The 25,090-nt window shown below is 37.3% G+C and overlaps 1 protein-coding gene across 5 annotated transcripts in view; it reads right to left on the bottom strand.

The window, feature by feature from the left end:
* Nucleotides 1-25,090, bottom strand: part of MINDY3 (MINDY lysine 48 deubiquitinase 3) — a 120,753-nt gene that overhangs the window by 92,444 nt on the left and 3,219 nt on the right. For 2 of the 5 annotated variants that reach the window (XM_059711579.1, XM_059711570.1), the window contains exons 2-6: nt 12,039-12,118; nt 8,276-8,336; nt 6,240-6,416; nt 1,903-1,954; nt 970-1,084 (exon numbers count right to left, since the gene is read on the bottom strand). In XM_059711579.1, the coding sequence (XP_059567562.1) occupies nt 970-1,084; nt 1,903-1,954; nt 6,240-6,416; nt 8,276-8,336; nt 12,039-12,118 (485 nt within the window). Of the gene's footprint in view, nt 1-969; nt 1,085-1,902; nt 1,981-6,239; nt 6,417-8,275; nt 8,337-12,038; nt 12,119-25,090 lie in introns of those variants that run through there. The other 3 variants (XM_059711586.1, XM_059711595.1, XM_059711601.1) reach the window with 3 other exon arrangements.

Below are 25,090 nucleotides of genomic sequence, written 5' to 3'. Positions count from 1 at the left end.
TGGGACTAACAGGCACTTGGGGGAAAAGGGCAGGACTAGTATTATACATATTGGAATTAAATACATAAAGGTAAGCTGAGGGAATGAAATATCCATAAAAGAAGCAGAATATAGAACCCAGGGACTGAAATTCTATACTAATAAAAGGGTAATAAGCTAATTAGACCGGACATCTTCCAGACGTCCTTCTGGAAAAAGCCACGGTGGCAGGGGCCAAGGCAGAGGTGGTTAGGGGCGACCATGCCAGAAGAAGAGAGCAGTTAGGGGCAACCAGGCGAGCAGGGGAGGGCTGTTAGGGGCAAGCAGGCTGGCAGGAGAGGGCAGTTAGGGGTGACCAGGCTGGCAGGGGAGGGCAGTTAGGGGCGACCAGGCAGGCAGGCAGGTGAGCGGTTAGGAGCCAGCGGTCCCAGAATGGAGAGAGTGCAGGTTGGGCTGAGGAACCCGCCCCCCTCCCATGCATGAATTTCATGTACCGGGCCTCTAGTGGAATATAAAAGCTTAGTGGGGGAAAAAGGCTTAGTGGAAAAGAGAAAGAAGAATATAACAGGTAAACATGGAAAGATATAAACAAAAAAATTATGAGACATTACAGAAAGAGAACTTAGTGCAATGATTTATCAGATAAGTTAAAAAAAGGGAGTGGGGGTTAGAAAGAGCTTCCAGAAGGGGTTAAGGTGTCAATTGCCAGACATTGGTAAGAGCAAAGAAAATAAAATTCAGAGGAACTGAGTGCATTTTATACATAGCACATTATTGATAACCTCAGCAGTCCAGAAGAGTAGGGGTGAAAGTCAATTTCAAAGTGGTTAAGGAACAAGTGAGTGGGAGGAAAGAGAATTATTATTAGCATAAGAGAGTTTTATTCTGAGACTTAGAAACAGTATCAAGAATAAATTTTGTCCTCATAGCAGGAAAAATATACTAAACTCAAACTAATAAAAGCCAGCAGAAACATCTTCTTCAACAAACCTTTGTCAATAACACAGAATACAGAAAAAGCAATACTCCAAATTTGCTTCCCCACATTGAATACTGGTCCAAGACAGCATCTTTTAATTCGGATAAACTTCCGAATGATCTTTTCCTGGGGGTGAAAAGAATTAAATATGAGTACCATCATAAGGTTTACTACATTCGTAAATGGGAAAATTCTTAAATTGTCTTATACATTAAAAATTTATATATACAAACAGGAGATTTTTGTGTCTTAAATTTTCAAATATAAATTTAGCCGTTAAAAGCAAAAGCTATTGCTGACAACTGTCACTATATATAATATACGCCATTAAGACAGAATGTATACTTGGTAGGGAATGTCTTCATCCCTTAGGTGAACTATCTGACACCAATAAATTCTTCAATAATTATACAGTTATTTAAGGAATAAAGTGGCCCTCTTCAAAGATGAGTTTAAGAACAAACAAAATTTGACTTTTGTACATTTGTAACTTTTTCAAAAAATTAATGTTATATTTCAAATGCCACCTATAATTCTATCAACATAGCTATCCTCCCTTTTATTTTGTAATAAAAAGTTTAAATGATCTAATGAAGACATGGCAGCTTTAATGAAAACTATAGAAAGTATATTTTGATAAACAATAAATAATTCAAACACTTATTCTACTAGAAACCTTTATACTCACTCAGGACAGAGAAACATTAAGCTAAAATTATTTTTTCATTGTCAGGATGAAAAAGCTTTTAGTGTTATAAAAAGTGTATTTTGATAGTTAATTTAGGAATTTGAATAATTTAAGTACACATTTACAAATTATTTCTTAATTTGAAAACAAATTAATCTCAGGCATATAAATCTAAGTACCTTTCCCCAGTATGAACAAAATTAAAATGGCAATGTGTCCACAAGGTAAGTATTTTAAATGTTCCAATGTTACTTACTGAATTAATGCATGAAATCGCTCAAAGCCAAGCTCTTCGACAGCCAAGGCAGCTATACATAAAAGACACTTTTCAGCACTACACATGGCAAATAAATGACACAAGATACACACAGCAGGCTGTAAATACTTTCAAGCAATCAAAATTTTCCCTCTTTTCTCACTCCCTTAAAATCCTCAGTTTATTTTCAACTTTAGTATTATATAAATTTATATTTCAACATTTTAGTTACCATGATTATACCTAAAATGGACATAATACTGAGAATGTAGAAGTATTAAATAATACACTTCTTTTCAATTCAGTTATGCTAGGATCGTTTATGAAATATGAAAATCATAGTGCTTCACACATCACCGTAACGTGTCCTGCACTTTCATGTGAGCGTTCAGTCCATATGTCCACGTAAAATCATCCAGCTAGCCTTCCTCTTTACAATATAAACCTTTACACTGAATGCTTAATTATTAAACAAAATGCGTATAAAAAGGCATAGCATTTTGAAACTATACAGGTTCAAGGACAGCTTTAAGTTTGTTTCCGCATTAATTAATATAACTGTTGAGAAGTTTTCAGTAACTTAGATTACATTTATTAATACAGCACCATTATAAATTTTTTAAAAAATCAAAGAAAGCATTAAATCAAAGGTAATGCTTATTTAGAACTTTTCTGAGTGCCAGGCCCCTTGACAAATGCTCTACTGGTCTTACCTCACTTAACCCTCACAACAACCCTAATAGTCCTCATTTCGCAGAAGCGGAAACTGAGGCACTGAGAAGAATCCTCTCAAGTGCACACAGCAATAAACAGCAGAGCTAAGATTTCAATCCTGAGAGTCTTGGCTCCCCAAAGATAAAGTCTTTAAAGATGAATAAAAATGCCTACTCAATTTATCACAATGAACAATTTCATATGTGCTTATATCTATACTAATAAAATGGTAATATGCTAATTAGACCGGGATTCCTTCCAGGCAAAGCCATGGTGGTGGGGCCGAAGCAGAGGCGGCTAGGGGCGATCAGGCCAGGAGGGGAGGGCAGTTGGGGGCGAGCAGGCCAGCAGTGGGGGGCAATTGGGGGTGATCAGGCTGGTGGGGGTGGGGGGCAGTTGAGGGTGAGCAGGCTGGCAGTGGGGGCAAGCAGGCTGTTGGGGGGGGGCAGTCGGGACAAGCAAGCCAGCCGGGGAGCGCAGTTGGGGGCCAAGAGGCCAGCAGGGGAGGGCAGTTGGGGGCCATGAGGCCAGCCGGGGAGGGCTGTTGGGAGCAAGCAAACTGGCGGGGGGGGGGGGCAGTTGAGGGCAAGCAGGCCGGCAGTGGGGGGCAGTTGGGGGAGAGCAGGCCGGCAGTGGGGGGCAGTTGGGGGCGATTAGGCCGAAAATGGGGGGCAGTTGGGGACGAGCAGGCCAGCAAGGGGGCACAGTTGGGAGCCATGAGGCTGGCCGGGGAGGGCTGTAGGGGCCATGAGGCCGGCCGGGGAGGGCTGTAGGGGGCAAGCAGGCCGGCTGGGGAGGGCAGTTGGGGGCAAGCAGGCCAGCGGGGAGGTGGGGGGGATGCAGTTGAGGGCGAGCAGGCCGGCAGGAGGGCAGTTGTAGGTGAGCAGGCTGGCAGGCAGAGTGGTTAGGGGTGATCAGGCAGGCAGGCAGGTGAGTGGTTAGGAGCCAGCGGTCCCAGATTGTGAGAGGGATGTCCGACTGCCAGTCATCCCCCAAGGGGTCCCAGATTGGAGAGGGTGCAGGCCAGGCTGAGGGACGCCCCCTCACCGGTACACAAATTTCGTGTACCGGGCCACTGGTATATTCATAAAGCAAATCTTAGTACTTTCAAATATTAATTCTCAATTTTTGATTTACAATTTAAAAGGTCACATTACGTTACCCTTTCAAAGTCTAGTATCAATATTCAAATGTTTGAAATTACTTTTTAAAATATTTAAAAATCCAATGGCTTAAGTAATCTTTCAATTTGTGTGGGAAACAAACTGAAATTGAACCTGATTGTTCATTATTGCAAACAAGTGTGCGTTACCAGAAGCCAAAACTATACACACCACACAAGCCAATGAAATTAATGTTTGTGCAGAATGTAATATTGACAATGGGGAAAATAGTTCACATTTAAAATTTCAGGATAAAATAAAAATTCTACCTAATGTTTTCCAAATTGTACTAATTTTCCTGTACCTGATTATCTAAATAATTTTACAGGGCATACACTACAAAAGTTGACATAAAAATAGTAACTTAGAGAAAGGAGGCAAGCAAAATAAAAAACTTAGCAGGCAGGATGATGGAAAAATGTAAAACACACAAAAAAAATAGCTGGAAGTAAAGGAAAGAACAGGTAAAATAGGTTGTTACATGGAATACAAATTTTAGGGTAAGTTCGTTTCATTTAGCAACATCTAAAGTAAATTTCTTAAATTTTCAGTTAATAAAACTTTTCAAATTTATAGATTATAAAAAAGCAAATTTAAAATCTGGTTTTATTCATGTCCACTTTTAAAATGAGGCAAACTAAATTGAAAAGTCAGTAAAATATGTTTTTGAAGAGGAATTCAATATAGTATGCCCATCTAAGTTAATTCCTGAGGTACCAAATTTAACGTATCATGAGGCCACTCAACCTACTACTATGAAATGTACAGCACAGTCCATAATAAGTACACAGTATATACTAAGATACTAATAAAAAATGTTACAAAAAGATCTTACTATTTTCTTATATTTGAATATAAACTAACTTTAAGCACCTAGTCTTTAAAATAACTTTTAATTAGTTCAACTATTATTGTCAAAATGTTGATTAACTTTAATGAAACTATTAAATATGCTTACAAGCAATCCAGTCAAACCTAGAAAATATTTAAAAACAATCTTTCTTTTTAATCTTAATGACATTTTTTACTATCAACCTAGTGAATATTTTCCACTCGTTTCCTTCAATTGTATTATCAACTCTAAAAACGTTAAATTTTTTGAGAGGTTATATTGAAAGGCCTGAAAATAAAAACATCATTGAACTGTTTAAATTTTTAAAATTCTTCCTTGCAAATGTGCTATTAGAATTCGCCAATGTAACTGCATTGGTAGAAGAGAAAATGCTGACATCACAGACACATTTTAGCTCAAGGAAGCAATAGTGCATCACAGACAGTCCTATAGGGAAAGCAAGATGTATATCACAATCAAAATTTACTTTCTAGGAATCGGTTGTCTAATTTCTTCAAAAATAATTTCCAATGTTAATGAAATGCATTATAGGTAGAATAAGTCACTTATTCTATATAAACACTTGGAAGTACCAATTATCAAAAGCCAACTGCTAGTAAGATAGGTCCTGGAAAGAAAAACCAGACAGCAACTCTTTTTATCTAGTTTCTATATCACTAGTTCATTCTGGCAGTTTTTAGGCCAATTACATAAGAATTTTCAAAGGCGAAAGACTACAGAATATATTATTTTTATAATGAGAATAGTTATTTAGTTTATTTTGAAGAAAAATCTTCAAAGTACAAAAAACTTCAATGAAGGCAAAATTAAAACTCATAATTAAAATTACTTTAAAATAATTCATATACAGTAACAATATCCAAAAAGTTCAGGAGAAATGGAAACATAATGAAAAAAAAAAGTCCCCATCTTTGCTCTATAAAGTAACAAAAACTATTTTAAGAAATTTTCTGGAAAAAAAAAAAAAAGAGCGTTTTCTTCCCTAATGCCAAAGTAAACATTAAGGCATTTGAAACTAAAGTATATATAAATACGTTCTTTAAACTTTCTAAATGAGGGTTTCAAAGCTCACAGAGAATGTCATCAAGCAGGAGAATTTTTTTTTTTATGTAAGAAATGCATTTCTTTTTTTTTTTTTTTACCCCAAAAATGAAAGCAAAAAGAAACAAATGCAATGTCCTTTAGCAATTAAAATAATCAAAATGAGCCCTAACCAGTTTGGCTCAGTGGATAGAGCGTCAGCCTGCGGACTGAAAGGTCCCAGGTTCGATTCCAGTCAAGGGCATATACCTTGGTTGCCGGCACATCCCCAGTAGGGAATGTGCAGGAGGCAGCTGATTGATGTTTCTCTCTCATTGATGTTTCCAACTCTCTATCCCTCTCCTTTTCCCTTCCTCTCTGTAAAAAAATCAATAAAATATATTTAAATAAATAAATAAATATAAAATAATCAAAATGGAAATGAAAAATACTAAGGCTCATGAATTAAGCTTCTGCTGAAAAAGAGACATGTTATGAAATTTTTAATTCTTTTTTCTTTAAAATTGTCAATAGTTTTATTAAAACAAAGGTATAAGAAATTACTTTAGGAAAAAAATGTATCTTACAAGAAGAATGTTCCACTTGGCAACTAGACTCTGCAGGACTCCCAGAAATACTAGCATTTTCCTCGGCTGTCTTTCCTCTTAACCATGAAACCAAGCAGTATGATCCAGAGTTGTCACAACAGGCACTTTCTAAAATATCACATAAGGTGTGACAAAGGAGTTCCTTCCGCTCTTCCTCTAAAAATAACCGAAGTACAAATTACAATGGTTTCCTTTGGGAAAAAAATCCGGGCGTGAATAACAATCTTATGAATGTTTTCATTTAATGAAAATCAAGCATTCCAAGTGGGGGGAAAAATCCAAACAACTGATCTGAAATTATATTTTAGAAAAATAATGTGCTGGAGGGTTACAATGTCACCATTACTAAATATTTCCATTACTGAGAAAAAGAATCCTAAAAAATGCAGAATTAAACATTACTAGAAAAAAAAATGCTACCTGATACGATCAACTCTTTCTTACCTGCAAATGAAACATTTAAGTCACGAGGTTTCCTTTATTGTAGAACCAGGCACAACGTAAGGGCCTGTTGAGACCTCTTTTTCCCCCATTTTTGAATTAATCTAATGTCTTTGATCTTCCTGTCCCATAGAGTAAGGATAATGAGAAAACATACCCTCAGCACAAACAATACCACAACCTATTAGATGAGCAGGGGCCATTGTTGTTATGCTGCATAATATAGAAGCTACTAATACTGTATTACAGTGATTTGAACTATAGATTTTGCACAAATGCTCAATTTCTTCCTGAACCTTAGCCACCTTCCCCTTTTTGAGAAGTATTATTGCTTTCTGAAACTTTCAAAGAGGATAAGATGTATACATAGCCTATGTAAAATTGTGTGCTACAGGGAGGTTTCTATTTCTCCTAATAGATTTAAAGTTCTTTAAAGGCCAGAACTGTGTCATTCATTTTATAACCTCCATAGCATATGACATTTATGACAATGCATATACATTTTTTATCAATAAGAATATATTTCTGTGCAAGCAATCTAATTAGTTAAATGTTGATGTTAATATTATCTCTTGAATAGTTTCTTCTCTACTAAACTTTATTTTGCATTCCCATTATTAATGAATAAAAAATACATGACAATGATACTTTTAACTCTTAAATTCAAAATCACTATGGGCATGGTTTAGAATGCAAGTTGTTTTGCCCTTATATACTAACTGGGATTATAATACATTCTACCTCCTTTCACAAGGTATTATGAAGTCACATAAAATTGTGTAAGATTTTTGTAAGCTGTCAAGTGAATTATCAGGTAGTACCATACTGCTCTCTGACCTAAGCATATTGCAGAAGCTATGGCAGCTTCATTTGCAATTTAATTCACAATTATTTGCAATATTATTTGCATTGTGTAAGACATTATACTAAAAGATGCAGAAATACAAAGATAACTGAGTTCCTGCTCAGAGCTAAGACAAAACAAACATAAAACAATTATTCCTTATAATATGCTGTAATTTAACAGTTTAGGGTGCTCTATCCTATTTTATCAAGAAGCCAAAGCTTTTTCCCTTAGTTATATTATCCTGTCATATGTCTTGGGAATACCAAATTGGAAATATAAGCATTTAAAAATTTGGAGTCACTGACCATGAATCTTCCTGAAATATCAAAAATAAGAAACATGCTCAGCTGGTATGGCTCAGTGGTTGAGCATCAACCCATGCACCAAGAGGTCATGGGTTCGATTCCCATCAGGGTATATGCCCATCTTTGGGCTCGATCCCCAGTAAGGGGCGTGCAGGAGGCAGCCGGTCATTGTTTCTCTCTCATCAATGTTTCTATCTCTTTCTCCTTCTCCCTCTCTAAGAATCAATAAAAACATAGCTTAAAAAAAAAAAAAAAAGAAAGAAAGAAACCTAAGGAAAAAATATCTCATTGATAGTGCACTTTTTAAGAATAGTGCACTTTTTAAGAATAGATAATTTTAACTTAACTATTGCCAATGAATGTTGCATAGGTTACCTGTAAAATTGAGGATGGAGTAAATGTTTATAAGATAGCTATCATACCTGGGCAATCCCTCCAAGAAGACTTCTCAGAAGAAAACAGGAGCTTCTTCAAAAGAAATGCCTTTATACAATTAAAGCAATAATTATTACCACGTATCACAAATATACCTTATATCATTCTTTTATTTTAAAATATAAAAAAACTAATTTGCACCACTTTTCTAATCTTTTGCATAGCACTATGAAAATTTCAAACGGCTCCCCTTCACATTCAACAGTAACTGAAGATAATTATTTATCCAGGATATACTATGATAAACTTAATTCTATGTCCATAAAATTCTTCTTCTTTCATAATATGTATTTTCTGATAAATAGAAGAATTGACTCAAAATCAGACACATGACTGGAAACTTAAAGAAATGTAAAGTGAAAGCCCTATAAAACAGGAATAAGTCCACATTTCTCTTTGATTCCTTGGAGGAAAAGAAATCTAAATACAAGAGTGATTCTGCACTATTAGCTCTGATTTGTGATACAAGAATACCACTATGAGTCATCACTCTATAAGAAGCTTCTAACTTCCTGGTTTAAATAAAACAGCTCTAAGATTTAAGAGAAAAAAACAAACTGATTTCTAACCTTTCCTTACATGAACCAATGATGTTACATTGCTGATTTAATAGAAAGTACTTCAGGGTAGTACAGTGTTTCCTTCTTAAGCTGCAGTTCAAGGGCTATCGCATCCTAGTCTTATCTAAAATGCAAATTCTTATGCCTCCATCTTTTGTATCTGAATCTCTAGGGGGCAGATTCAAGAAAAAGAGGTTACTGTGATGATTCTGATTTATATGTGTTTGAAAGCAGTAGTATACAATGTGATTATTTTCCATTTTAATGTTTTCCCACAGAATTCATAACAGTAATTCTTAATCACCAAATTTCTATCAAGCTATCAAAATTTACATAAATATTATTTCATGTTTATACTACATTACTGTACATTAAGTTGTTTGCAATGTTTTTGCTGCTATAAATATAAAAGCTATTTCTTGACTACAACATTTCCCATATTAAAGGTTATTTCTTTAGGAAAGATTCACGGGGAAGTACAATTATTACATTTAAAAAAACTGCACTATCATGGTTCCAATTATAATGTAAAATTCCTTCCAAAATCTAAGTACAAATTTGTACTATATAGTGATATATGAGTATGCCAGCATATCCTACCTTACATGTACTGGCAATTATTTCCTATTTAAAGATCAAAAAGAGTAAGCAGTAGACTCTAGTTACAATTTTATTTGTACTTTCTTGGGTTCCTACTGAGGTTGAACATCTTGATTCTTTGGCTGTCCAGCACCATTTCACCTGTTCTGATTGCATATACATGCTCATTTCACCTCTGGGGTCTTTGTGTTTTATAACTAATTTGTTCAAATTCTTTGTTTAAGAAAGACAACATCTATTTATTGTTAATATTCACTGCAAATGTTTTTCTGAGTCTGGAACTCATACTCTCTCTTAGATGGTTGACAATATATTATTTTTAGTTTTTCTGTGGTTTAATATGACCTTAAGAATATATTTGGTATACGATATGAGATTATCTAAATTCATTTTTCTCTCTTAAACTGCCAACCAGTCATATCAGTGACATTCAGTAAACTTCATTTTTCTCCACCACTGATTACTTGGTTCTATAATATGACTATTCTTTTAGCAATAGCGCATATCTTATTTTTTATAATTTAAAAAGTTTTAATATCTGGACTTGCTTATTTCCCTTCATTATTAATGGTTTAGTTTTGACTTTTACTTGAAATTGCAATATAAACAAAATTCCTCTATGACTGAAAAGATTTATGTGACTATGAAACTAAATTACTACCTCAAAGACACATCAGGATTTTGAACATTACAATTATCTCTTTTTATACAACAACCCCACTTGCAAAAATAACTGCCATTTTGGAAATGTAATGAATCTTATAAAACAAAAAACTCCTGTGGTATATCTTGCATTTAATTATATTCATTGACTTACAATAAATAAAGACCTGAAGGTACTATTAATGGCCCAAGAGGGGCAAAGTTAATATAATCTAACTTGCAAATGAGAAGGACAAGGAATCTTTAAATTCAGATAATAAGATTCCTACTAGCAACCAAAATTTGCCTGTTATTCAACATAATTTCTCTAATCAATTTATGGTTAAATTTTATTCTTTATATTCAGTATCTCCCAAGCAAAGTTCAAACATTCAATTTTTTCTTAATTTTTTTAATAATTCTACTAATGTAAAAAATATGTCAACTCTTTAAAGAAATAAAATAATGACCTAAAAGGATATTATTTTAGAATCTGCCATGAAGGGAGATTTTTTTCCCCCTCCTTCAAGGAATATACTTTTCATTTAATAATGTAAGTGTATAAAGTATAAGTTTTGAGAAATTTACTTTGAAGCTAACAGTTCAGGAATGCATTCTTTATGCCCAATGAATAATAAATACCACATTAAATATTTATTTTCAAAACCTGCTGACTGAACATAAACAACAAATACAAGCTTCTTTTGTAACAGTTCTAAAGTTACATTGCTGTTTCAGACATAAGTGTAACAGTAAACTGAAAATTCAATTTTTGGTTTTAACAATGTAATGGTTATAACAAATCAGTCCTTGAAATTCAAACAATGTTACACATCAATATTCAAAATCAAATACATATATTCAGATTAACCCTTCTTTTATGAGATTAATAAAATAGAAATGAAGATTTAAAAATCTGTTTATTTTGCAAATTCTGTTTTAAATCAGTTGCTACTAATTTTAATTTAAAAGCCAAAGCTATACCCTAAAATAGTATAATCTGCCAAATTATTTTAAAAATTTGTAAAATTTTAGGTCATGAAAATATTCAACATTTTAGGAATATCATTCTTATAGAGAGATCAAATAAAAATAGTATCATTGCTATAATGTACTTATCTGTAGTATAATATGTTATTATTCAACAGGATCATTGTATTAGAAAAATGACATGATCATTAATGCCTCATTTTCTGAAAATCAGGGAACACTTATTATATTTTCTTGAAAATATAGTCCAGTCCTAGCCGGTTTGGCTCAGTGGATAGAGCGTCAGCCTGCGGACTAAAGGGTCCCAGGTTCAACTCCAGCCAAGGGCACATGCCCGAGTTGCGGGCTCGATCTGCCCCCGACCCCAGTAGGGGGTGTGCAGGAGGCAGCCAATCAATGATATTCTCTCTCATCATTGATGTTTCTCTCTCTCTATCTCTCTCCCTTCCTCTCTGAAATCAATAAAAATACATATTTTTAAAATATATATACACATATTATATATATATATATATATATATATATATATATATATATATATATATTCCAAAGGCTATTGCTGTGTAACCTACTCATGTTCTGAATTCACTTTTTTTCTTTTTTATTGAATTTAATAAAATTGGTTAATAAAATTATATAGGTTTCAGGTGTACAATTCTACAATACATCATTGGTGTGTTCACCACTCCAAGGCAAGTCTCCTTCCATCACTATTTATTCCCCCTATACCTTCTTCTAATTCCCCCAAACCCTCTTCACATCTGGCAATCACCATACTGTTGTGTCTCTGCTGAATGCACTTATATTTTTTATATCTATAGCAATTTACATGAACAAAAGTTGAGAGGTAACTGACCATGCATCATGATTACAGAGCATATATATTAGAAAGCAAAAAGTAAAGTATGAAATGTTTGAACACGTCCCTCTAAGGAGTTGATAAAGTAGTCTATGTTACCTGAACAGGTGCAATAACAGCACAGGGGCCACCTTCAAACTGTTCTAATGCAGATCCCTCTGATTCACTAAACACAAACCCTAAAAATGAAAGCAAGTAGCAAAGATTAAAAATGTAATTCAAGTATCAGCTAAAAGAATTTTTAATGTACTTTGCTTTGACAAAGATCACTTATCACACAACAACATATTTTCAAGTCAGGAGCCGTGTTAACTTTCTGGGGGGATCAAGGAGCCTTTTGAAAAAAGATATGGAACCTATGCTTCCCCACACAGTGCACATAAACACACACACATGCACACACAATATTTTGTATCCAGGGACCCCTCTAAGTGGACTAGGGGGATAAAGTGTGGAAAAGGATACCAAATCTGACTTTTATATAATTTCATTTACTTGAAGACTAGAAAGTGAATCTACTGAATTCAAACCAAATTTTAGGACCCTTTCCATACAGTACATGTACTTTTTGTCCCAATTTTATGTCTCACATTCTATAAGCTAAAAACTATTAAATGGTATCATACATAGCAGTGAATGTACTCACATTGGCTCAGTCTTAATTTAAATATTCCCCAACCAATACTGTCTGAGAGCAGCTAGTAGAAGCTGCCACAGAGAGCACTGGCAAACTGCAGAACAAGAACAGAAGTGAGAATTGAGTTACTATGTGTATAACCTTTAGGAAATCATTTCACATCTGTAGGCCTCAGTCATCTTTAAAATGATCACTTCCAATTCCAACAGGCTAGGAATATGTAAAGTTTCATTAAAGATTATATTTCAGTCATTCATCCAACAAATATTTAATAAGCATCAGATAATGCACCAAGCATCTAGATATATGAATGAATGAGTCCATAGTCTGGAGGAGCCAACAGTTCAGGGGAAGACAGACATATAAACAAATAAACACTAAAATAAAGAAATGAATGTTAAAACAGAAGTATGAAGACAGAGTTGTGGATACAGAAAAGAATGACTCCCCTGGCTGGCACAGCTCAATGATTAGAGAGTCAGCCTGCGGACTGAAGGGTTTTGGATACAATTCCCAGTCAAGGGATCCTACCTGGATTGCAGGTTCGATCCCCAGTTCTAGTGGGGCACATGCGGGAGGCAAACAATCTCTCTCTTCTCTCTCTCTCCCCCTAAATATCAATAGGAAGAATATCCTCGGGTGAGGATTAACAAAAAAAAAGGAACGACTTACTCTGCCCCAAGTCAAATTATACCAGGTGACTTTGAGGTTGATCTAGAATAGGAATTTTCCAGAGAGGCAAGGGTGGGAAGATAACCTTCAGGTAAAGAAAACCTTTATTAAAGGATACAGGGTAAGAGCAGGGCACGTTTATAGATCAAAGGGAAATTTAATGTAGCTGAAAGGCAATATAGGGGTAGGATAGAGGAGATGGTAAATGAGAGGAGGGAATACTGACAAGAGGTTAATAATGGGTTAATAAGAGTACCCTGACAAGTACTAATATTATCATACTTTTTTTTTCTTTTGTAAGTGACTAGAATGGGGATGAAGTTGTTTCAACAGCCCTTTAGAGACAGTGCCAAACTGATAAAAGCAACACAGTGTGGAGGAGAAACTATATCCAAACAATATTTCTGTGGTAAACATTAAGATGTGATGAATACCTGCAAGTGGGACAAAGGCTTGGTACAAAAGAAATTAGAGCTGACTGAAGTATCTAGCTTGAGATACTACATGATAGCAAGTGAAGTAATAAATAGTGTAGAGCAGTGATTTTCAACAGGTGTGCTGCAGGAATTTTTACAACGTGCAATACCTGATTACTCAGTCAGGGTCAATGACCTCTTTTCCCTTAGCCAGTGGTTCTCAAACTTCCTAATGCCACGACCCTTTAATACAGTTCCTCATGTTATGGTACCCCCAACCATAAAATTATTTTCGTTGCTACTTCATAACTGTAATTTTGCTACTGTTATGAATCGTAATGTAAATATCTGATATGCAGGATGTATTTTCATTGTTTGCAACCCACAGGTTGAGAACCGCTGCCTTAGACTGTCAAATAAAAAATGACAACAGCCAACACAATAGTTATCCACTGTGAATGCTCTGTCTTGAACCATAAATATCTACACTAATAAAAGACAAGAATGCAAACTGACCATACCTTCACTACACCTTAAGCCATGCCCACCAGCCAATCTGAGCGACTATATTCAAATTAACCCAACCAAGATGGCGACTGGCAGCCACGGAGCTGGAGCAAACAGGAGGCTTGGTTGCCCCAATGATGGAGGAAGCCAAGCTTCCCACCAGCCCTGAGCTCCACTCAAAGGAACCAAGTTTCAATTATAGAAGGTAAATAAACCCCAGATACCTGCTTTCAGCCAGGCATGGCCACGGAGCTGGAGCAAGCAGGAGTGGGTTGCCCCTGGTGATGGAGGAAGCCAAGCATCCCTCCCGCCTGCCCTGGCCGGCTCTGAGCTCCTCTCAAGGCTACAAAGTTTCAATTATAGAAGGTTAATAAATCCCAGAATAAAAAAAAAAAAAAGAAAAAAAGGAGAGGCTGGGAGCTTCCGTCGCCGGGGGGGCTTGGCCAGCCTGAAAATGGCCCTCAGCCCCTCACCCAGACTGGCCAAACCTCCATGGGGTGAGGGTCCCCACTGGGGGGGGAGGGGGGAGGCTTGATCAGCCTGCAGACAGCCATCAGCCCCTCACCCAGGCTGGCCAGGCACCTCAGTGGGGAACCCGCACCCTAAAGGGGGTGGGGCCAGCCTGAAAACAGCCATCAGCCCCTCACCCAGGCTGGCCAGGCACCCCAGTGGGGAACCCCAGCCTGAAGGGGGTGTGACCAGCCTGCAAACACCCATCAGCCGCTCACCCAGGCTGGCCAGCCACCCCAGTGGGACCCCCACCCTGATCCGGGACACCCTTCAGGGCAAACCAGCCAGCCCCCACCCATGCACCAGGCCTCAATCCTATATAATAAAAGGGTAATATGCAAACTGACCCTAACAGCAGAACGACTGGAATGACTGGTCACTGTGAAACACACTGACCACCAGGGGGCAGACGCTCAATGCAGGAGCTGCCCCCTGGTGGTCAGTGCGCTCCCACAGGGGGAGCTCTGCTCAGCCACAAGCCAGGCTGATGGCTGCCAGTAAAGCGGTGGTGGTGGGAGCCTCTCCTGCCTCCTCAGCAGCGCTAAGGATGTCCGATTGCAGCTTAGGCCTGCTCCCTGCTGGCAAGTGGACATCCCCCAAGGGCTGCTGGGCTGCCAGAGGGATGTCTGACTGCCAGCTTGGGCCCGATCCCCCAGGGAGCGGGCCTAAGCCAGTAGGTGGACATCCTCCAAGGGGTCCCAGACTGCAAGAGGGCATAGGCTGGGCTGAGGGCCCCCCCCCACCCCCCGCAAGTGCACAAATTTTTGTGCACCAGGCCCCCCCGCCGCAAGTGCACAAATTTTTGTACACACACACACACACACACACACACACACACACACACACACACTAGAGGGGGGCGTATCTCAGCCCGGCCTGACCCCTCTCGCAGTCCAGGAGCCTTCAGGGGAGAAGGTGACACCCCATCACACCTCTGCTGCTGCCACTGCTGGCAGCGCAAGCCTCAGCCGGCCCTGGGTGGCTGGGCAGCCGCCATCCGAGGCTTGCCTGTGCCTTGGGTCAGCCCTGGATGTCAGGGGGACTGAGGGGACTGGGGGACTTTGGAGGCAGGCGCGCCTGCTGCCCCAGCAGGACTGAGGGGACAGGGCCCTGCCAACTTGTGGCTGTGTGGCACCGCCCTCTTTGAGGGCAGGGCAGTCAATTAGCATATTCCCTCTTTATTAGAAAGGATAGGTCATATAATCTTATTGGTCACTTTGCATAGTAAGGTTACATCTGATTGGTTAATTCTTGGCATGATGCCAGAAATCTTTATGTACAAGTATAGACACCTGATTTTTTTTTAAATCACTTTGGAGCAAAAAAGGGTAGGTAATTATTATTTTTATTTTTGTAAATCAATCAGAAATTATACCTTATTTTTGGTCAGATCGGCAAAAATGTATTTTGTGGTGTGCTGCAGAATTTTAGTAAGAGTTAATGTGTGCCATGTGATGAAAAAGGTTAGAAATTGTTGATGGAGCCCTAACTGGTTTGGCTCAGTGGATAGAGCATCGGCCTGCACACTGAAGGTCCAGGTTCGATTCCAGTCAAAGGCATGTACCTTGGTTGCGGGCACATCCCCAGTAAGGGGTGTGTAGGAGGCAGCTGATTGATGTTTCTCTATCATTGATGTTTCCAACTCTCTATCCCTCTCCTTCCCTCTCTGTAAAAAAAAAAATCAATAAAATATTATTTTTTAAATTGTAGATGTAGAGGATCCCATCCCAACCCACTTCCTCTCTCTTTACCATTTAATCTCTTGCAAACGGTATTTATATGTGTATCATATATTTAAGAACAAAAACACCTTCAGATCCACCAAAAACTCCTTGGCATTTGCCCAAAGGAGTTGAAAACATATGTCCACAACAAAAAACCTGCAAACAGATGTTTATAACACCTCTACTTATAATTGCCAAAACTTGGAAGCAGCCAAGATATCTTTCAGAAGGTGAACAGATAAATTGTGGTACATCTGGACAATAGAATATTATTCGGTGTTAAAAGGAAATGAGGGGGTGGTCAATTGGGGGAAAAGGAGACATATGTAAAACTTTAGACAATAAAATAATAAATAAAATTCTTTGTAAAATAGGAAAAAATAAGGAAATGAGCTTGCAAGCTGTGAAAAGACATGAAGAAACCTTAAATGCGTATTACTACGTAAAAGAAACCAAAGTGAAAAGGCTACATACAGTGTATAATTCCAACTAAACTATGGAAACAATAAAAAGATCTGTGATTGCCAGTGGGTAGGAGAAGGGAGAGATGTGAAATGAATAGGTGAAGCACAGAGGATTTTTTAGCCACTGAAAATACTATTGTTGTAGGCAATTAGACAGACTTGAGCAGATATAGGACCATGGGCCAGGTGCCCAGCAAAGGGCAATCAATTGTAGGGTGGGACCTTGCCCCCAGTGACTTTTCCTCCCCTAGCATATTGCTGGTCAAGCAGTTTGGACCCCCTGACCTTTCTTCCTCCCTAGAGATAACATCTATGCCTCAGTTTCAACAAAACCAACCTCAGGATCAGCTGCATTGAATAAGGACCACCTGCCCTGGTGTCAACCAATCCATCAGTGGAGACCACAACCCTGAAAGAACACACCTAGAAAACGGCTGAATATTACATTGAGGTCTTCTCCTGGGATTTCCCCCCCCCCACCCCCCCCCCCGCCCTAAAATCTCTACCCTTAAAAACACTTAGGATGGAGGACCCAGTGTGCTCTCTCTCCAGGGAACACTCCCGCGCCTCTCCCTTTTCCTTCCCCCTCCTCCTCCCTGACTCAGGCCCTTTACCATTAGCTTCCTCTCTCCCAAGCTCCAAGGGCCCTTCCTTTACCTCTATAACTTGTTTCCTAAGACCACTTCTTCTAGGAATTACTATTTCTACCTCTTTAATTTACCCAATAAATGTTCTCTTACAGTTTGGGTCTGGACTTTGAATTCTTTCCTAGCCAGAACCCAAGTACTACGGTTGCTAAACCCAGGTTTGGCCTGACCCCACTAGTATAATACCTGGTGCTGTTCCCACCGCCCACAACACTATGATACCACAATGTTGGCATGTCATTTACATTTGTTAAGACCCATAGAATGTAGAACACCAAGAGTGAACCCAAATGTAAAGTATGGACTTTGGATGATAATTATGTATCAATATAGCTTTATCAATTGTAACAAAGGTACCCACAACTCTAGTGGAGGATACTAATAATAGGGATGGCTATGCATATTATTGTGGGAGCAGGGGGTATATGGGCAATCTCTGTACCTTCCCCACAATTTTGCTGTGAACCTAAAACTGCTCTAAAAAAATTAAAGTTTTAACTTAAAAACTCATTTGACCATAAAAAAAATAAGACATTTCACCAAAAATTCTAATCACCACTCACTCTATCAAAGCCCACTTAGTTGTCTATATGCACTGTCTAAATTTCCTTATCTCACAATTTACTTAATCCACAATAATCTGATTTCAGCCTGTGGCTACACAAACTCATTCTCACTGTTAGGTCTGATCAAATAATCAAATTGATACTCCCTCCCCTCAGAAACTGACCAATAAAAGCTATTTCTTCAAGTCTTTTCTTTTTTTAATCTCCCAGAAAATCATTGGCAGTATTGACCACTGACTTCTTTTCTTTTTTTCTTTTTTTCATTGATCTCAGAGAGGGAGAGAAACATCAATGAGAGAGAATCATTGATTGGCTGCTTCCTGTACACCCCCTCCTGGAGATTGAGCCTGCAACCCAGGCATGTGCCCTTGACCAGAATCGAACCTGGCACCCTTTCATCCGCAGGCCTACACTCTATCCACTGAGCAAAACCGGCTGGGGCACCACTCACTCCTTAAAAACCTTTTGTCCCTTGGCTTTATTGGTTCCTTTTTCTCCAAACTGTTCTATTTCTTCTCAGTCTCCTTGATCAACTCCGTTTAAATGCTAATGTTCCTCAGGTGTTGGCTTTAGAATCTATGTTCTTCTCACTCTACACATTCTCCCAGGGTAACTCATCTACTCCCAGGTTTTAGTGCAGACATAGACAAACTCTAAACACTTTAACATGGTCCTGTGTGATCTGGCTTCTGGATATGTCTCCTACCTCATCCTTTGCCATGCTCTCTCTTAAGACTCCAAGCATGCTCAGCTTCTTTCAGGTCCTCAAATATCAATTTTCTTTCTGGTTTCTTACACTTTGAACACGTTCCCTCAGCTTGAAATATATGCTAATCCTTTCTCTGATAAAACTCCGACTTGACCTTTAGGCTTCACCTTAAGATAAGATCCCCTTAGTTCAAGGCTCCAAAACATACCTTGTGTCTGTCCACTTCTATCACATCTCTAGTCTACTTTCAGGTTCAAACCACCATCATCTCTTTCTCACCTAGAATACTGAAGAATTCCCAATCAGATCTCTCCTTTCCACCCCACCCCTACCCTCAACAAGGGTTCACCATAGTTACCAGAGGAATATTTTAGAAATGGAAATGTAATTTTGTCACAGCCTGCTTAAAATATTTCAATGGTTTCTCACTGCAATTAGAATGAAATGCATAGAAAAACAAACAAACAAACAAAAAAGAATGAAATGCAAACTCCTTTTTATGACCTAAAGACAATGTATGCTCAATCAATCCAACCTTCCCTTAGTTCACTCTTACTTTCATCATACAGAGGCATTAGGCCCTTAGAACATCCCAAGGTCTTTACCTGGGGCCTTGATGTTTGCTATTCCCTCTGCATGAAATATTCTTTCTCCTTTTCTCTTCATATAGCTGAAACCTTCTCATTCTCAAGGACTCAATTTAGGTATTAACTCCTCAGATATTATTCTCTGACAAACCTATCTAAGTAGATCTCTCCTACCATCTCAGCACAACCAGTACTTACTACACATATTCTGTAATTACACTGTTTGTTACTTGTTTATTAAATTTCTTGCCTTATAGGTAGCTTGTCTGTTCCACTGACCACAGTTCTCCTACTATGTCATATAGTTAATGCTCAGTAAATTATTGTTGAAGTTTTGGGAGGGAAGATAATGGGAGTTTGTTTCTAGGCATGTCAAGTTAAGTCTCAAAAATATAAGACAACCATTTGGCAACATTCAGAATGAATGGGAATTATAGGTCTGGATCATGGAGTAGGGAGTTAGGATTAAAGATAGCAATTTGAAACATCAACTTGACAGTTAAAATGAATAAGAACATGAAGAACAAAGATAATGAAGTTAAGAACAGAGTGTAAGTCAGCAAATGAGATTGACAATGATTAAAAAGGTAAGAGAAAAATACACTGAGGTCCTAGAAGGAAAAAATCAGGAAGCAAAGACTAGTCAATCATTACAAATGCTGTTGAGTTAAAACATAAATTACAAAACTGAATTAAGCATGTAACTAGGAATACTAAAAAAAATAAATTTAGAGCACTGGGGAGAGTAGCCCTATTTTAAAGGGTTATGGTGCGATTCAGAATACAAGGAGAAACAGTAAATGCAAAGTACTTGTCAAACAAGTAAAGGGGAAAAGGATGACAGTGTGAAGGATAGCTGGATAAAGAATAATTATTTTTATAGACTAAAGGGCTGAGTTTTAAAAAATGAAAAGAATGATTATGTGAGAAAGGAGAAGTTTAAGGATTCTAAGTCCTGAAAGAGCTGAGAAAGTGGTGTGATGGTGCTAGCTGTGGATAAAGTATGGTCTACAGAGCTCTGGAAGTCAAAGACCCTTTCGGCTGACCTGCTAGAGGTTAACATCATTTTCACGGCAATACCAATACATTCCTTGCCCTTTTCATTCACAGTAATGGTGCAAAAGCAATACTGAGTTAAACTGCCGGTGCCTTAAACACACATCAAGGCAGTGACATTGAGCTATACCAGCAGTCACTGCTCTAATAAACACTACCACATGCTCTCAAACACACAGAGATAGCTAATTTAAACATGTCCTTACTGATGCAGTAAAAACTACTAATTTTATTAAATCTTGACCATGAATACAATGCCCATTTAAAAAATATTCTATGTGACAAAATAAAACTACCCATAAAGCCCTTCTGCTACATACTAAGGTTGATAGCTGTCTCAAAGAAAAGCTCATGAACAACTGTTTGAACTGCAGGCTGATCTGATTTATTGTGGAGCCCTGTTTTTACTTTGAGGTGCCGCTGACAAACTACGATTATTCAGACATGAGTATTTGGCAGACAATTTCTCACAAATGAAGTAAGCCTGGTAATTCAAGGAAAATAACTGATTATTTTTGCCTCTGATAACATTTCAAGGTTTCAAACAATAACTAAAATTCTAAATAATTTGTGTCCACCACTGTCAGCTTCACAGCTTCTCAATACTCATTCTCTAATGAGATCAGTAGTTATAATAATAAATGTGACCTTTGATATAATATAATGAAATGTGTTAACATTTGAAAGCTCTGTATAAACCAATGGACCAATAATTTCCAAATGACCAATGCATGCTGTTAGAAACTAATGTATAGGTAAAAGATCCTTTCCAAGTACAAACCAAACAATGGATTTCAATTTAACAGAGCACAAAAAGTTTACAGATATGGCTTCAGATTCTGTATTGTAACTAACCTCTAAGGAACTACCACTTATAGTAGTGTAGTATCAAAGAAGAATATCCATAATTGTCTGAAAAAGCTATTACAATACCCCTACCTTAGCAACTATGTATCTGTGTGAGGCTGGATTTTCTGCATGCACTTCAACCAAAACAACATGTTGCAACAGACTAAATGGAGAAGCAAGGGGGGAATCCAGTTTCTTCTGATGAGCTGGACATTAAAGAAATCTGCAAAAATGTAGAACAATGCCACAGGTCTAATTTTTCTTTTTCATACTGAAATCCTAAATAATTGTTAGAGTGTAAAGGAGCCCTGAGTTCAAAAAAGTTGACAGCCACTGACCCAGGAGAAATAACTCTTAGCTGGCTTCTAAGTAAAATATTTAGGTAAAGAGATGCTACTCATTAAGAGGGAGGGAAATAAAAGAGGCGAATTTTAATTTTGAAAAACATAAAAGCTAGCAAGTATACAGAACTAAGAGAAACATTGAGGGCTCAGCTAAGGTTTGATTACTACATTTGTACTCTTGCTGGCCACAATTTTTTCTAGCAATACACAATAGCCTGGGAGAAGTAGATGATAAGCTAAATGGAGGAATGGAAAGAGGTAAGGCAGATGGGGAAATTTTAAGAAGGACAAATGAAATGGTGCTGGTTTTCATGTTAAGACAACCAAATCTGAGGCCCAACCTAAGAAAAAGAGGTGAAGCCAGAGGCCTCCACTGTTTGTCTAATTCTTCCCTTCCTGGGAATAAGGAAAGAGTCCCTCGTGTTGGGCCCATGTTCAAAAGCAAAATCAGGCTCTGTCAAACTTTCAGGATATGTGAGAAATATAAATCAGTAATGGGTTTATATTCTTGCCTTCCATAAAGTTACTAATAATGTAATGCATTTTTCAAGAACCATGGATGGGGCTTATAGTTTAAACTGTATTATAGTGAGTTGCTTTTGTACTTTAGATATAAAAACCCCATGGAGAAAATTCTAGGCAATTCTGCTTTATGCCAAATTCTGTTTAATTACAGTACATATATTTGAGTGTGTTAACTGATAATGAACAAAGGTTATTGGAGCTTAACATGAAATGAAGTCAGATAAATAAAAATTAAGTGTTCTGCCCTAACAGGTTTGGCTCAGTGGATACAGCGTTGGCCTGCAGACTCAAGGGTCCCAGGTTTGATTCCAGTCAAGGGCATGTACCTTGGCTGCGGGCACATCCCCAGTACGGAGTGTGCAGGAGGCAACTGATCAATGTTTCTCACTTATCGATGTTTCTAACTCTCTATCTCCATTCCTCTTGTAAAAAATCAATAAAATACATTTTTTAAAAAAAACATTGTCCCAGTCATAAAATATGTTTCATGGTAAATCACATACTTGACAGGCAGATCACTTAAAAAAAAAAAAGTCAAAAAAAATTAAGTATTCTACCCTAAAACAGGGCTATGCTAAGTAGGTTTCTCCTTTTACAAGGTTTCACTTGAGTTTGGACATAGTTATTTTTCTTGTCATTTGTTCTCTATCAAATTATTTCCTAGTTTTAAATGGAATTAATTTATCATAAAATGGCTGTTTTTTCTGATTACATTAGAAACAGCCATCAAAAACTTCTGATCCTAAATATTCCATTTTGTATCACATTCCATTGTACTGCAGACATAGAAGTCTTTGTCAGTCTTATAACTCACAACTAATTTAAATCTCAGCCATGAACCTCTGAATTTTCCAGTCTCTTACTTTCATATGACTTACTATGCAATATACACTATTCAAACCAGTTTGACAATTACTGCCTCTACATTTCCAGTCTTCCATGTAAACAAAAGGCCACAGGAAGACATGGCTTATCATTACAAGTTACATGATATTGGTTGAGCCACATCTGCACCAGGCCTTAGTTTCCTCATCTATAGAAATGATAACTACATTTATCCTTTGCTAGCTCTCAGGATTGCTGCAAGGATTAAATAAGATTTTTAAAAACTGTAAATAATAATACAAATATAAGATATCATGAACTAAAAAACAGATTATATATTCAAAAGACTAAGAAACAAACTATCATATAAAATTACAAACTGAGTTTTTAAAACTAGGATTTAGATGAATTATAACTTAGGTATGTTGGAGAATGAAAAAATCTATATTTTTGAGAAATAAAAGGCTTCCAACAGCAACAAAAATCTCTAACATGATATGATCCACAGTTCTAACTTATTCTCACTTTGGAAGAAAAATTAATGATACTTGTGTATCATTTTATAACTTTGGTAAAATGTTAAATCACTTTATAATAAGCATCCAACTATATTTTGGAATTTAAATCCAAATGTATTATTTCCTAAATATATTTTATACTTATATCTTAACTAATCCCTAAGTTTTCATAAGTTATTTGTTAAATCTCATTTTTTTATATTATGTAACAAAAACTGTCCTTGACTGCAAGTCCAAAATTCTCATTTCAATTAACTAGACCTCCCCCGCCGTCCCCTCCCCCAGCCCCCCCCCCCCCAAAAAAAAACCACCATACCACTGAATTGTTATAAATAGCAAAACTGGGTTTCTTCCTTTCTGGCTAATCCTTATGTGAAACCATGATAAAATTTGGAGAAAGGGGGCTAAAAAGGGGGGGAATGGTTTTTCAGTTTATAATCTAGATCAGGCTGTCTAAATGCAGCATTGGAACATGGCCACACCCATATTATCTAGGGCTGCTTTTGCAGCAATGGCAGAAATGAGTTAATAAAGACATTCGCCTTGACAGAAAATGTTTACCAAACAATGAGCTAGACAATCAATACTAAAAAGAAACAAATTCCAAACAATAAAGAATTTAAATTTAAAAAAAAATTCCAATGAGTCAAAATGTTTTCATTTATAATGAGATTAATATTTGTTTCTATTCGATCTAGATAACTTATTTTGGTTCAGCCGGGATGTGACCAATCTGACTACTTCTTACCATCTCCACTACTAATAACCTGGTCCAAAGCCCTTGGATTACCACAATTCTCTCTCATTTGATCTTGCTGTCTCATTCAATCTACTATAGTCTAACCTCAAACACAGCAGTCTGACCAATCCTTTAAAAAATTGACCCATATGTCTTTCCTTTGCTCTATGTCTTTCAATAACCTTTCATTGCATTCTGAATAACAGCCAAAGCTTAAAATGGCCTATTAAGCCTTATATAATTTGGGACATATTATTTCTTGCCTCATCTTTTATTACTCTCCCCTTCCCTCATTCCCTCTTCTGCCAAACTAACCTCCTTCCTGTTCCTTGAACAAAAAGCCAGGAATATTCTGTATTAAGTCTTTTATAATGGCCATTCTCCCTGCCCGGAACTTTGGGTTTGTTTATTTTTTGTGGGGTTTTGTTTTTTTGGTTTGTTTGTTTTTTGTTTTGTTTGTTGTTGTTGTTGTTGTTGTTGTTGTTTTCCAGTTATCTGCGTTACTAACTCAGTTACTTAAAGTGTTTGCTCAAATCTCATCTTCAAACGAGGCCCATCCAGGCTACGCCATTCCATAACTCCCTATTTCTTTACCTTCTAACTATTATATATACTTAATTTTTGCTATATTATATTTATTATTTGTCTTCTCTCCCACCCTACTAAATCTAAGCTGCAGAGGCTTGGAACACTTGTAGTTTGTGGGAAGAAGGGAGAGGAGAATAAATGATGCTTATGAATAAGGAGGTAGAAAAATATATGCTTTTCCTCAACTGAGTAGAAGGAGAGCAGGCAGGAGAGATTAATTTTCCAAGTTAAAAAACTTAAAACCCTTAAATTATGTGACTTTTTCCTT

Source organism: Myotis daubentonii, chromosome 1 (genome assembly GCF_963259705.1).
Source record: "Myotis daubentonii chromosome 1, mMyoDau2.1, whole genome shotgun sequence".
Classification (NCBI taxonomy): Eukaryota; Metazoa; Chordata; class Mammalia; order Chiroptera; family Vespertilionidae; genus Myotis; species Myotis daubentonii.
Note: the sequence above shows the minus strand (reverse complement) of the source record. Positions and strands in the feature narration are given on the sequence as shown.